The sequence below is a fragment of the Propithecus coquereli genome, unplaced genomic scaffold, assembly GCF_000956105.1.
Source record: "Propithecus coquereli isolate 6110/MARCELLA unplaced genomic scaffold, Pcoq_1.0 Scaffold212, whole genome shotgun sequence".
Classification (NCBI taxonomy): domain Eukaryota; kingdom Metazoa; phylum Chordata; class Mammalia; order Primates; family Indriidae; genus Propithecus; species Propithecus coquereli.
In genome coordinates, this window is record NW_012146301.1 from 2,986,491 (window position 1) to 3,001,608 (window position 15,118).

General features: G+C 44.3%; 1 protein-coding gene across 1 annotated transcript in view; it reads right to left on the minus strand.

Annotated features, from left to right (window-relative positions):
- Positions 1 to 1,390: 1,390 nt before the first annotated feature.
- NALCN (sodium leak channel, non selective) overlaps positions 1,391 to 15,118 on the minus strand; it is a 332,353-nt gene continuing 318,625 nt past the window's right edge. The window contains exons 38-44 of the mRNA XM_012644439.1: positions 13,872 to 14,004; positions 13,098 to 13,213; positions 11,509 to 11,666; positions 8,454 to 8,604; positions 7,030 to 7,179; positions 5,164 to 5,281; positions 1,391 to 3,040 (exon numbers count right to left, since the gene is read on the minus strand). Coding sequence (XP_012499893.1) covers positions 2,847 to 3,040; positions 5,164 to 5,281; positions 7,030 to 7,179; positions 8,454 to 8,604; positions 11,509 to 11,666; positions 13,098 to 13,213; positions 13,872 to 14,004 — 1,020 coding nt within the window. The 3' untranslated portion in view covers positions 1,391 to 2,846. The remainder of the gene's footprint in view (positions 3,041 to 5,163; positions 5,282 to 7,029; positions 7,180 to 8,453; positions 8,605 to 11,508; positions 11,667 to 13,097; positions 13,214 to 13,871; positions 14,005 to 15,118) is intronic.

The following is a 15,118-nucleotide window of genomic DNA, read 5'->3' on the forward strand; positions in this document are numbered from 1 at the left end:
GTCTGTGTCTTCACATGGCGTTCTCCTCCCTGTGTGTCTCTCCTCTTCTTCCTTTTTTTTTTTCTTCCTATTTTTGAGGCAGGGTCTTGCTCTCTTGTTCAGGCTGTAGTGCAGTGGTGGGATCCCAGCTCACTGCAACTTCGAACTTCTGAACTCAAGTGATCCTCCTGCCTCAGCCTCCTGAGTAGCTGGGACTACCTATGTTCACCCCAATTTACACTAGGGCTGCCCTGCTTTTGCCTGGTTAAAATTTGGGGATTCCTTGGAGGACTTGGTTCGAGAAAGAGCACCACTGCTCAATAATATATTGAAAATGACCCCTCTATAGAATGCCACTTCCCACAAAGAAACAGGCAAGCACATCATTCCACTGGCTTGGAAACCACTTTCATGTAAAGCTTTGTAACACTGGTTTTCTTCTGCGTGCCCTTATCTTCTTCAGCTTGGGCAGGGCACAAACAGCCTGTCACAGCTGATAGGTGCTGCTCTGGAACCACCACTAAGCACAGAGTGAATAGCATTGGCCTGGCCATTCTGTCCACTTGCTCCCTTTGAGTCTCCTTCAATTGCCATATGGGCAATGCATGTGTGGTCTGCTCTCTCCTGGGGGCTCTGTGTCATGTATTCCACCTCATATGCTTTCTGGTTCCCTTGGAGCCGACAGCACCCTTTAATTAAAGGCGGTGGGTGGCGTGATGACAGGATTAGTATCAGTGACTGGCTTCCCTAAGGACCAGGGAACATTGTGGCCTAAATTTTCCCATCTGGTAACCGGATTGTTCCTATGTTTACATATCTAGGGGTAAAACCTAAAATGGGGGTGGCCCTTGTCTTCTCTGGCTCGCCGTCTGCCCTACCTGCTTCAGGAAAACAGGGAAAAGTCCCACAGGCAGTGTCTGGCTATGTCACTTAACTGAAATTTGGGTGCTGTAGCTTTAAGCGCATTGGTATTCTGCCTCTCGCTTCACTGCAGAATGAACAATGATGTTCTGCTGAACATCAATTACGGACGTTTTAGGAAGGGCTCAGCAGTTTTGGGAGAATGAAGCTGTATTACTTAAGTGTAATGAGCCAAAAAAAAAAAAAAAAATCTTGTTTTTATGCAGCACTAGTACAGACCCATGCCCTGGACATGGAAGTGCCTTTTCTGCCTCATTGTAGGCTTGGAAGGCACAGGGTGTTCATTCAGCCTCATCAGGACAAACATACGAGGAACATTCTGGCTCGGAAAATTGAGCCGAAGTGAATATCAGGGACAGAGCTTTTGCCAACTAATTACGGACTAAATATTCAATATAGTGTTTGCAAAGTGCCAGCTACCAGTCCGCTGCCCACCCCCAACACACACAAGAAAAGGATACAAAAATGATCATCAATTCAGTGTAAATTCTTTTACAAATCCAATAGTTATTTTTTTATGTACAAAAAATAAACTCCAAATGAACATAAAATCAAATAAAATCCTTTCGGCTGCACTGACTTCAGTTGCCCATTATCTCACGGTTACAATGAATCACATAAACTACAGACTGTCACCACAGCGTTACATTTGTGATACAGAAGGAATGTGACATTTGGCTATTTGAAGAATGCTAAATAGAGAAGACGAGATCATAAAGCAATCGGAGGTCAAAGGATTCTGAGATAATCACTCTATTAAAAAATCTAAACAGAAATTTCCAATCTATAATATAAAGACCAAACCCACTTCTACTTGGCTGACCCAGCACGAGAGGTCCAATAGTACTTTGTAATCATATTGCATTTATAATTTTCCCAGAGGACATAGACCACTGATGTGTGAAGAAATACAATTAAGTTGTGGGATACCTAAATTGAGTTCGAAGCAAGATTTTGCAGGGCACCATTATTTCCATGGAAGTTTCTGGTAATACAAAAGTCATTTTGAATGTAATATCGCAATGGTGTGTTGGGATCAACCCATAATGTCTCTGCTGATTTATGGCAAAAACGACACACCTTAGGTGAGAAATAAAGCCGATGATAACATCGCACATGCAAAGATTTTTTTCAAATAAGTTTAGTGATATAGTTTTGCTCTTTTTGCCTAATTCAATTATTAAAAGGCTTTTTAAGAAACTTAACATCTTTGCACAACCATGTCTCTCAAGTGATCTATCTACAGGTTTGTTTTAAACCAATAAGCATCCTGGGCTGATTTCTTTGCCTGTTTCCTGCACACACAATTTTCTTGGAAGCTAGCAACAGTTTCATTAGAGTAACTGAGGACAGAAATCAACTTGTTCTGATCTCCAAACACCTTGTGTATATTTTTAAAAAATAACATGAGAAAAAGAATATGCGTTTTTAAAATTCAGAATCTGTAGTTTGTAAAACTACTATCATTTTAGCATAAGTTCAGTGCTGACCTTTTCAGATCAATCATAAATAATAAATTCTCCCAAGAGAAGTATTTCTAGTGGAAATGGGAAAAATGTGAACTAAAGCTATAGCCCCTGTACCATAAATATGAGCCACTTTGGGCTTAGCACTCTTTTGGTGGATGGTCATAATGTCTAAGAGCACATATGACTATACATCTTAGTTTACACAGACACAATAGGTGAAATTTTGAATGATCTACGTCTGCTGTTGTTATAGTTTCTAATATTATCAATACTGTCACTATACAAATTTTCTTGAACAATGATAATAACCCACCATACACATGGCTTATGCCTTCCTGTGGCAGGGCAAAAGTAAAAGAAATCTTGAGACAAGTTGGAATTAAGTTATACATCAATCACAGGTTGCTCACTGGATGATCAAGGAAAATATCAGAAAATAGTTTCCACCATGAGACTTTCATCTGCATTGATTTTCACCTAAATATCCAGAAGGTCATCTCCACTTTCGTCACTCTCCACGGTCAGCTGCCGGGTCCACCACTTCTTAACTTCAGAACCACAGGAGGCTGCGTCAGTCATGGGGTTCATTTTGCACACTACAGATTTCATTGTTGTCCTCCCTCCAAACGGTAAGTTGACCGAAGGCATGGAATGGCTTATTGGTTTTGGTGCTGTGGGATTAACAAGAGTCCTATGAGCAACTTGGTGTTGTTTCTCCCTATTGTAATCATTCCTGAAACACCATGATATTCCCATCAGTAATACTTTTGGCTAACAAGTCCTATCCATAGATATTCAGGAAGAGACCTTTTCAGCATTTGATCCTTTATGTTCATAATAGATATTAAAATTATGATCAGGGACAATAAATAAGACCATTTTAAAAAAAGCTTACCCCTTTCATTTTGAGATAATTACAAAAACCAGAAAATCACTGAAAGTTTCAATTTGGGGAAATATAAGTGTCACAGATATATGTGTGTGCATCTGTGTTCATTAGCATATGTATATTAAACAAAGGAAAAGGAGGGAGCGTGTGATCGATAGCAAGGGGAGAGGAGGGACACAGTGAGAGTGTGGAAAGAAAGATGTGGCTTTGGGGTCCCATGGTCATGGGCTTGGGTCCCACCATTGTAACCTGTAGCTGTGTAGACATGGGCAAGTTCATGTCTCTGAACCCAAGTTTCCTCCATCATAAAATGAAGAGAATGAAAATTTCCTCCTTAGACTATTGTGAGGATTAAAACAGATTAAATTAGATGACCTAAGAAAGCACATAGCATGACACCTGAGACATTGTTGGTGTCCTCTTAAAATGCTCTTTTTCTTCCCCTCTGTCTCCTCAAATTCAGCATGACCCCAACAGCATGTCCCTTTGGCTGTCACCATTTTTGACATTGGGGCCATCTAGGCATGGATAACTGGAAGCACTTTTGACAAAATCTTTTCCTTTATCCATTTACATGAATACCAAGGACTGTGTGTTCTCCCCAGATCATGTCTCCTATCTGTCCCTGCAGGGTCTAGACCAGCAGCTCTGTCCAGGCCCAAACTGCCTCACGCCTGGACAACTCTAACATCCTCCGGCTTGCAACCTGCCTCGGGCTCTGCCGTAGACAATTCATTCTCACTGCTGCCAAGTCAATCTTCCTAAAGCACGGACTCCAAATGTCACATATTACTCAGAAATCTTTACTGGATTCTAATTGCCTACATAATAACATTGAACCTATTCAGACTGTAATTTAAGGCTCCACATGATCTGGCCCCACCGCCTACTCAGTCTTGTTTCCCCTCATTCTGGGCTTTGTTTGAACCAGGCAGAAGCTTGGTCCTCTTTGATCATGAACAATAAACTCCTGGATATGAAAAAGGACAATTTCCTTGGTGGTGGTGTTAATGAGGATCCACCGAACATCTTCAGCCTCAAAAATGTAAGCTGCACTGTTGTCCACTTTGTGGAATGGATGTGCTATAGAAGAGTCTGCAACATCACCCATCTTTTCACTTAAACTGGGCTGAAGTCGGAGCAGAGCTAAAGAGCATTGTAGAGCCCCCACTTCAGCATGGACTCACTTAGCTATAGAAGAAACCATGTGCAGAGGACACTGGGCTGTGCAGAGCAGTGCTCCATCCGTCCCTGAGTACCCGTAATGGGATTGCCCTGGTTTTTCACAACCCTGTATTCCTCTAGAAGAAAATTCTCTTACTGAATCAGTGACATGTGGAAAATAATAGGATTGTGAGGATTAAATGAGGGAACACAAGGAACGCACTTACAATAGCGATTGGCATACGTAAGCACTATATACGTCTGTCGTTATTGCTGTCGTTATCGAGTTAAAGGAGCTTGCATAAAGATGGTGACCGGCTCAGCAGCAAAGTGTGTATGTTGAGATAAAGCAGGGGGCTGTGCCTTCTTTGAGAACTTTGTGGCACTTTCTGAATGATTGTATCTGCCCACTCCCTCTTAAATAAGGTTTGCCTATGTTTTAGCAATGCCTTGAACATACACAGGAAACCCTTGGAAATCTCTTCCTCTTTTCTTTTTGGATCTTGGCTGTACTATCTCACTTTGTTCATAGGCAACGTCTTAATGACCCTGGTTCCTGAAAATGGGAGCTAATATGGCCATATTTAGCAAAGTTATTTTGGGGGGAATGTTTTGCTAAGGGTACACTATTCATTATTTTGTGAATGTAACTATAGACGCAGACTGGCATTTTGAAAACACACAGAGAATACACACCATTAAGATGCCTCAGTCAGTGGAGAAAGGGCTGCAGGTACGTACCTGAGGGCATGCGCCACTGCCCAAACTTCCTTTGGGGTTTCCCCGCGTCGGCCGCGTCTTGCCGGCTTCCTCCTCTGTCGGACAGCGTGGGACTCAGGAGCTGCTGCTGGCTGCCCGCCTGCATGGGGTGAGAAGGAAGCAGCTGTGGCCCTTTCTTACCACCGTGCCCTCTCCCTTCTCTCTGCCCTCCTTTTGTTATAGGAAAGGAAGAAACATAGCAGGAAAACAAGCGGGGAGAACAGTACAGACTCCTCATGTCCTCAATCAGGAAAGGAAAAGTGAAAATGGGCTAAAAGAGTCAAAAAGAGACCTGGCTCTCCAGGGAGCACCTTTTCTTGAGTATTCCTGAGCACCCCCACCGCCTCATTCCCTCCACACCTGAGGACGTCATTGTTTACCTTCTGCACCTTGGCTGGCAAACAAGGGCAAGGGTGGTGGCGTTGCAGGAAGGGAGGTGGGGAGCGGGGACCGGGTTGGGGGCAGTGTACTTCTGCCAACCTGGAGGTCAGTGGAGCTTCAGGAAAAGAGTTCTCAGCAGGGCAGAGCTCTAGGATGGGCCCCAGGGGGAGAAGAGAGCTGAGAACTATCTAACTAAGGTCAAGGGGAGGTGCCAGACTTTTCGAACATTTTACCCATTCTCTGGTCCACCGGTCACCTTTCCTTTTCCTAGCTGACACCTCGGTCTTCACATCTCTTTAATATCCCCTCTTGGTTTTTTGGTCACTTCTGGGCTTTTTAATCTAAAAAGGGAGAGCTCTGGGATCGTCACTTTCCCCTGTCTCCCACTGTGAGGCATCGCCAGCCACCCTCAGGGCAGATCTTGGCAGGGCCACTGCAGATACTTCTCCTTGGCCCCTTGGTTGACGATCCCTGCACAAGTCCTTGCCGTCGGTGGCAGATGAATCCTACAGGCGGTGGAGCTGACGGTATAGAATCCCCCCAAAATTGGGCCGTGGAACAGGAAGGCCTCTTGGTGCATCCTGTTGGGCCGTGGAGCCTTAGGCTTCAAAATCGATCTGGGGCCCCTGACTATCACTGCACACCATGAAGCTCGGCGCTGCCGGGGACTGGGCACAGAACGCTGGGTCAGCTCCATGCCGTTAACCTCAGATCATAACTGCAGCCTCATAAAGGTGCAGGACCTCCCTGCCAGCTGCTGCTTACAGCACAGGGCTTTCCAGGGTGCTGATAATTCTCTGGTCTTCTTCCACAGACATGTAGATTGCACTTGGAAATGAAAATACGCTGTGCCCCAGCAAATAGAACCTCCCCAAGCTAATCCTCCCGAATTCCATATGGTCTTCTGATGCTCAACCAAGGAAGGAGAAATCTTCAGTGAGCCTGATTATCTGAGGAGGTTGAAAGCCAATCACAAATACAAAATCACAAAATCACTGATTTTACTGCAAATTCCTAGCGAAAGGAAGAAAACACATAGGGCAGAGCTTCACGTAAACCGTGCTCTCCTAAGTCATGTGATACTTCCAGGCTCAAATTCGGCTCTTAGATGTGGTGTTAACTCTTTAGACAAAACAAAAAACCCACAAACAAACAAAAACACACACAATTATTAAGTTCAAGGCATTAACATTTTTTTAGTATTCATACAGATCAGAATCTTTTGAAATAACCTCGAGTGAGTCCTGGATGGCAAAGACACAAACATAATCTGGCTAAACGTGCTTCCATTGTTTGGTGTTTTTCTCAATACAGATATTCCTATTAAAATTGTCACCTGGTTTGAAATGTGTATGTGATCAGCACAAATCTATTTATTATTTTGTTATTTACGTGTTATTTATTATTTTGTTATTTAAAAAGAACCCCAGGCAATGTCCTCGGACGAGAGGCGCCTCCCCGCCATACCTCGGGCTGTGCGTTGTTATCCTGACTGCCGGCGTTCACGTCCTCGCTCGGCTGCGTGGTCTCGATGCTGGGCGGGTTCAGAAAGCGGCTCAGCTCCTGCTGCTGACTTTCTCTCAGGCTGTGGATGATGCTGCACGACTGCTGCTGTTTCTGTGGAAACATGATGTTTCCTTCAAGGAATGGAAGAAGAAGCCCAATATCCTCTGCCCCACCACCTTGCAAATCATGTTTTCTTCTCCCCTCACCAAAGACCTGCGTGATTGGTGACCTCTTGGGAATTTCCAAATAGGAAACCTGAACTAATTTCAATGTTCAGTTAAGTGAGACTCATGCAAAGGAGGGCTTAGAGACTTAGGAATTGTCCTCCCCTTCAAGTTCCATTTATATAGCAATTGGAACAGTTATGCCCATTGATATAATACTAGCTTTTAAAATTGCTAACGTGGCTGTTCTATTTTTCCCCTCTTCATTTAATTCTGTGCTCACTAAGCCAATGCAGAGTCTACCCCACCTCCCATTTCCTGCAAATTGTAAGAGGCAGAGAGCCTTGGGTGGCTGAGAAAACCATTGCTCTTGTCTTGGCCCTGGATTTTGCAGGCCAACGCGGGAGGTCAAGCCAGCAGGCCAATCTATCTTGGCACACACTGAAGCCAGGGCTTTCTGTGTCCTCTCAGGGCCAGATGTGATCCCAGGAGCTAGCAGAGCTACAGGCACAAGCTGTGACTGGGCCGCAGGGGGCAGCGGCCTTGCCGTAGGAGGTTGGGGTGTTTCTTTTCTCTGGGGACCTTTTCTTCTCCAATAGAAATATATGTCTCTGCAGTTGATGCTTTTGTTCTGAGGAACAAGATTAAAAAATTTCTGATATATATAAATATTTGGTAGTTAGTTTAATTTTTTCCCCTGTGTGCGAAGGGTAAGACAAAAGCATTCATAAAAGTAATTCCCTAATAGAAACGTTCCCTGTAAACACAGTATACGCCAACACGGTATATGTTCATTAACTTGGGAGTTAGAGAATCTTATGAGCTTAGAATTCAGGAAGCAGAAAACAGATCATTAAACTCCCAGGAGAGGTAGTCTTTAAAGACCAAAGAACATTATCAACAATATGTTGGGATTTTAAGCAGCAATTTAAAAGTAGTTTTTTACATTCAGTCGCTGGTCAATATGTAGAGAACTTTGGAACGTTGCACAGTTTGAGTTTTATAAGTGGGTATCGTGAATCTTTTAATATCAATAAACTGATTTTTTAAGCCTTCATGGTATACTGTAAAAATGAAATTCAGTTGAAATGTCTTACAGACTCTGCTAAAGAGGGAAGGGCTGGATGTGGACTAGAGTTAAGGTTCGCAGCATCCTCCGACCGCCCTCAGCGGAGGAGGCGGACGTGGTCTAAACGCCCCCCATGCTTGCGGTTCACTCACGGCTCTGATGCGCTTCAGGCACTTTTTCAGCCACATGCGAATGGTCTGCTTGGCCACCTCCTCCTCTATGGTGTACTCCAGCTGCTCCCTCGCCAGGAGCTCCTCCAGCTGCAAACTCTTCCGGATGTCGACGGACCGGTATGAAAGCATGCTGGGTGGAGGTGGGGGGAAGGAATATGACAGCAATAGCAGGGCTGACGCATCTGGGATTTAGACCCGTAGACATTTCAAAATCCAGAGAGGATGTCACTCAGTCCAAGGAGCACAGTGTTCTGACACCACCCCTTACTACTGCATGGTGGTGACTTGGCTGATCCTGTCATCTCTCTGCATCTCCCTGCCCTTGTCTATAAACCAGGACAGTCATGGTACCTACTTTATTCAATGACTAAGTGAGTTAATGTCTGTGAGGTTATTACAGTAAGTGCCATCTATGTGCCCGGAAAAAAAAAGATCCAGGCTAAGCCACAATCTCTTAGACTGTGAACTCTCCCTGCAGAAGGAAGGTTGCTCCCTCCATCCTTTCTTCACTCTTAGCTCCAATGGGTGACAATTAATACGCTCAGCCATGTGTCACGCATGGCCCCCACCCTGTTTACCTCTCCATTTATCTCATTTGTCCCCCTGTATCTTCCTTATCAATTTGAGAGCCTAAAACGCCAGGGTTGAATATTCACTGCCATGTAGCCCTTGGCACAACAGGCCCAAGCAGTGGTAACTGATGTGTTGCGTTGGGCCTGTGAGCATTGAGGCACCTCATTGTATATCAGGGCCAAGGGGTCCACTGCCAAAGGGGATCACAGCCCCTCCTAGCAGCGGGGTACACCCTGGAGAAGCCACAGGATGCCAGCTCATTGCTCAGCCCCTGCCTACCCCCTGCTGTGAGCTCAGCTCCACCACCAGAGCCCAAACCATAGCATGGGGGCTCTCGAGAGCACTGGTACACTGGTCGTCTCTTCTTTGCTAAGTCTCTTCCCACCAGGGAAGACAAAAATGCATTTGCTCTTCATCTCCTCCCTGGTTCAGGAAGAATCTCTTCTCTGACTCACTATTCTTACCATATACAGGGCTAGAGGTAGAGGAAAAGGAGAAACAACACCACCTTGACTTTGTCTATTTTTATTAGATGCACCACTGTGTTCCACAGAGGTTGAGTGTTAATTATCAGTGACAACAGTATGTCTATGTGCCTCACGTTCAATCTAAAAAATATCTATCACTAGGAGGAAAGACTGCTCCTAGAGACAGAGGGAGGACATCCTTTGTTGTTAATATGTATTTTCTGTCCTGTCTTTTTCTGCTTCTTAGCGTATTCATGGAAGAAGTGAATAGTGGGAGGTAAAAATTGATAACCCAAGTGGACTTTTCCCAAAATCTACGTGTTCTGATCTGATCTTTTTTCAACTTCCAGGCTCAAGCATATTTCTGTACTTTTGAATGCTCCTAAAAAAACATATGACACAATACCCAACACTTGACTTGTCAGGTACTCGCAAAGTGATTGAAATAGCTACCGCTAGTCCAGCCTTTTTAACTTTTTTTTGTGGCATGGATGCCTTTGGCAGTGGAGCCTATGGGCCATTTCTTAGAATAATGCTTTAATGCATAAAGCGAAATACACATTTTTCAAAGGAAAGCAATTATATTGAAATACAGTTCTCAAATTATTTTCTTTAAAAAGTTAGTGATATAGTAACAGAAGTGTTTCTTTATCATTCCATTAAACAATAATATCAAACTGAGGCCAAACAACTACTATAACTTAGAAGTACTGGGGAGCATAAATGATATTTTAAGATGCCAGCCAGGGCAGCCAGTAATGTGATCTGAAAATATTTCTGATTTCTATCGGTGACAAAGACATGGATAGTGTTAAAGCTGCGGTGGTCTGATGCCTACGTCATCGAAGATAATGCTGCATTTCAGGGAGTGATTAGTGAAAATAAAGAGGTGATTGTTTTCCCTTACAAGTTCATGGACCTCTGAATTTTATCCATGGACCCCTGTTTAAGAAGCTGTTATGGGCTGAATGTTCCCCCCCCCCCTAAAAAATGTGTTGGAGTCCTAACCCCCAATACCTCGGAATGTGACCTTATTTGCAAACAGGTCATTGCAGATATAATAATTAGTTAAGATGAGGTCACACTGGAGGAAGATGGGCCCCTAATCCAGTATGACTGGATTCCTTATAAAAGGAGGATTTGGACATGGAAACACACACAGAGGGACAGTGCCATGTGAAGGTGAAGGCAGAGGTTGGGGTGATACTTCTGCGAGTCAAGGAACCCAACATGCCAGTGAAACACCGAAGCTCGGGGAGAAGCAGATTCTCCCTCTTGGCCTCAGAAGGAACCACCCCTGCCCACACCTTGGTCTGACTTCTTGCCCCCAGAACTGCAAGATAATACATTTCGGTAGCTGCAGCCACTCAGCGTACGGTACTTAGTTACAGCAGCCCCAGGAAAGTAACACAGAAGCCTCTCAGAGAGAAGAGAAGGCAGAGCCTCGCTTTGACCTTCTGACCTGTCTGGGTGCTCATTAAATGTCTGGAAAACGTGGTGTTTTCACCAAGGCGGGGCAACTAGCACAGAGCAGGCCAGACAAATTCTTGTGAGACCCGTACAAGCAAGAAGACTGGATTGTAGCGGCAGCTTTGCCACAGAGCCAAGCAACCGTGAGCAAGTCGCTGAACTCTTCCGTGGCGGGTCCCCCATCACAAAATGAGGGGCAAGACCCTGCTTCCGAGGTAGGTCCCTTCCACCTCTCCCCTTGGGGAGCTCCCCAGTTAGGTAGGGGCCCTTCTGGGCTGCCACTCCTCCTCTGCGATGTCACTCCTCCTCACTTCCAACCTGGAAGTGATCATCACAGGATGGTGGAAAGGGCACTTTGCGCCTGGGATGTGTGACCTTGCTTCATGGCGTGGTTGGGGTGGCATTTTAGGTTATGAACACACTTGTTTGTTGTGTTTCCTAAGCCCTGTAGCAATCACAGCTTTAGTTTCTGGACCCGGTTCAGCTCTGTGATGCTGAGCCGAGAAAGCCCTCCCCCTACAAACCTCAGGACATCGTGGAAGGTGACGTCCCCGCCGTTGTGCAGCCTCTCCATTTCATAGCACATGTGCTTGAACAGGAGCTTGTCTTTGTCGAGGTCCACCTCCAGCCTCCCCCGCAGCAGCCTGAGCAGGAACTTGACTCTGAACGTGGGAATCACGCCCTGGGGGCAGAGAGCACAGTAACCGGCAAATCACCTCCAGGCCAGAGTGATTTGCTTGGGTTTCTTGGAAAAAAAAAAGTGGGAGTGGGGAGGTAGCTATTTCTTAAAGGATATTTCTCAATTAGCAGCAGGCATGAAAAAAGTTGTCTGCCTTCTCAGAGGCTGGGTGGAATTATGTGGGTTAAGAAGAGCACAGGATGAAAACGGAGCAATGACTCCCTGCCAGGTACTAGCGTCTCGGGGCGAAGGGTGGTGTGGTCGTGCACGTGTGTATCAGATGAAAGCAGGTTCCTGTACGTGACAGTTGTGGAGATACAAGTGGATCTAGATGAGACGAAAGAGTCAGGCCAGATGCCGTGCACGCAGGGCACTATCTCGGAAGAAAAACCCGCAAAGGCTGCAGCCTGGGTGGGAGTGGGGCTGCCACAGAGAGCCAGCGCTTACGGAGCAGGCAGTGCGTGCACTGCCCGGCAGGCCTTGCCTTGAGTCCAGGATCCGCCATTTATGATGCTTGGGGGCTCCTTGGTCTTTGTACCCTTCGTCAACGCTTCCTGAAACCATTTTCAGACCTCCCCCCGGGTCTTCCTGTGGCTGGACTTGACTGTTTTTCAAATGCCACCTCCTCAGGCAGGCCTTCGTGACCATCCTGCTAGAGTAGTCTGCTCCGGCCCCTATGACATTCTACTGTTTTACCTTTTTCTAAGTATTTATAACTTCTTGAAATACTGCTACTACTACTACTATTATTCTTTGTCTCCACTTAGTGGCATGTAAGCTCTGTGAGTGCAGGGACCCTTCCGTCTTGTTCATTGCTATATCCTCAGTGGCTGGAACTGTGCCCCAGTGTTTGCTAGGATGAAGAGGAGAGAAGAGGAAGAGGAGGAGGAGGAGAAAGAAATGAAGAAGAAGGAGAAGGAAAAGATGGAGGAGGAGGAAGAGAGGAACAAAAACTGTTGCTACTTTGGCTAATTCTAGGAAATTGTGGGTAAACTTCATGGTTAAAACATTTAAATAATAACTGAAAAATAATTCAGAACAACCACTTTCAGATACCACTTAAATAACTCCTTTGTACTTTTAATGAGGATTGCTGCTTGAGTGTGTGGTGACCATGAGTCTGTAATAGACTGACCCCGCCCTGAGCCCAGCGATGATTCCTTCAGAGTTCCTGTAGCTTCCTTTCCTTGCTGAACTTCTGGAAGTTTGAAGAACGGGATGTTCATGGCTGGAAAGGACATGGGGTGGAGCTATGCTAGCCTTCTCCCTTCCTAGAACATTGTGCTGAACTGTCGGTGACAGTTGTCTGCAATTCGCCAATGGCCATTCAAAATCCATATACGTCAATTGCCAACCACGACACGACGTCAGTGTTTGAGACATGTCGGTAACTCTCTTTGGGGCAGGGCATGAAACAACAGTGCACCCTCCTACCTCTCTTTTATCATCCACCATATTCCATATGATCTGAAAGTGGCGAAGATCATTGTAACTTAAAAGCTGGTCTTCCTCCGTGGAATAAAACAAGGAGAAATTCTCCACAATGATGGCTTAAACAAAAAAAAAAGAAAAATCCAGAAATTAGACAATTATGCTAATCTGTCATTTTTTAAAGAGGGGAAAACATCTATTATTAATAGTGGATTTTATCACTTACAATATAAGCCAAATTTTTAAAATGCTTCTAATATAGTTTCCAAGTTGGCATATTTTGCACTATTTATCCAGCTCCCGGCCTTCCAAAACACGAAGGTCCTGGGCACAAACACATGTCCTGTGTATATAGAAACTCACGCCAGCTGGCCTTAATTCTCAGTCGAGAGTTCCAGGGCAGTTTTTAAAGGTCAAATTGAGTTTTGGGTGGCCCCACAGCCGGGTGAATAACGTGTGCCCTTTGAAACCATAAATGTGGTATTTCGAGGCTATGAAGGTAGCCCTCTCTGATATTTGTTCGATTCAATCCATGAGACGAGTTCTTGTGAAATTAATGATCATAATAAATAGTACAACTCTTAAAATTGCAATCAACTGCCATTTACATGCCTTTCAAAGGTCTTTTCAGCTTCTGGACTGAGAGGCAACAATTTATAATTAATACCATGAAACACCCTCCCCGAGCCACACAGGATAATTACTTGAAAATTGTACATAATTATCTAAGTATCTGAGTTTAAAGAGATTAAATAATATTCAATGAATATGACTTACCTACAAGCAGATTTAGCATGATGTAGGCAATGATGACATAAAATGAACAGAAATACATAAGTGCTCCGGCATAATTTCCACAGTCTGTTGCCCAGTATGTAAATTCATCTGGAGTACAAAAAGGAGGCTGGACCTTTGGGGCAGTGGGGCAGAAGAGGGAGGTGAGGATGAGAGTAGCGAAGAATACAAATTTCTGCAAACTGACTATAGTGAGTGAATATATTCCTAACCATATAGAATATAATTAACTTCAAAGTCATCTTTCAAAAGCCACAGACATTGGGTAGATCATCTGTAGCAAAAATCAAAAAGAATATTTCATTTATGCTATGCTTTTAGTCTTGTAGAATCCCAAGTTCATTGCCCTTTTTAAAGGCACCATGAAAATGAGCTGCTTTCCTCTAGCAGATATTCTTTCTGCCACCTCCGCCAAGTGGTAAGTAGCCACTAGGATGCAAACTGCAGAAAGTCAAATAACATTTTTTCTCTGACTTAAGTAAATGGGTTAGGATTTAGGAAGGTGAACTATATAGGCATACCTCAGAGATACTGCAGGTTTGGCTGAAGACCACCATAATAAACAGAATTTCTCAATAAAGCGAGTCACATGAATTCTTTGGTTTCCCAGTGCATAATAAAGGTATGTTTACACTATACTGCAGTCTATTAAGTGTGCAATAGCATTATGTCTAAAAAAACAAAGTATATACCTTAATTAAAATACTTTATTGCTAAAAATTGTTAATGACCATCCGAGCCTTCTGTGAGTAGTGATCTTTTGGTTGGTGGTGGGGTCTTGCCTCTTTGTTAATGGCTGTTGTCTGATCAGGGTGGTGGTTGCTGAAGGTTGGAGCGGATGTGGCAATTCTTAAAATAAGACAACAATGAAGTTTCTCACATCGATTGACTCTTCCGTTCACAAAAGATTTCTCTGTAGCATGCAATGCTGTTTGGCAGCATTTTACCCACAGTAGAACAACTTTTAAGATTGGAGTCAACCCTCTCAAACCCTGCTGCTGCTTCAGCAACTAAGTTTATGTACTATTCTAAATCCTTTGTTGTCACTACAACAGTGTTCACAGCATCTTCACCAGGAGTAGATTCCATCTTGAGAAGCCACTCTTTGCTCGTCCTCATCCCTTTCAGTTTGATCATGAGATTGCAGCAATTCAGTCACATCCTCATGTTCCACTTATAATTCTAGTTCTCTTGCTATTTCCATCACATCTGTAGTTACTTCCTCCACT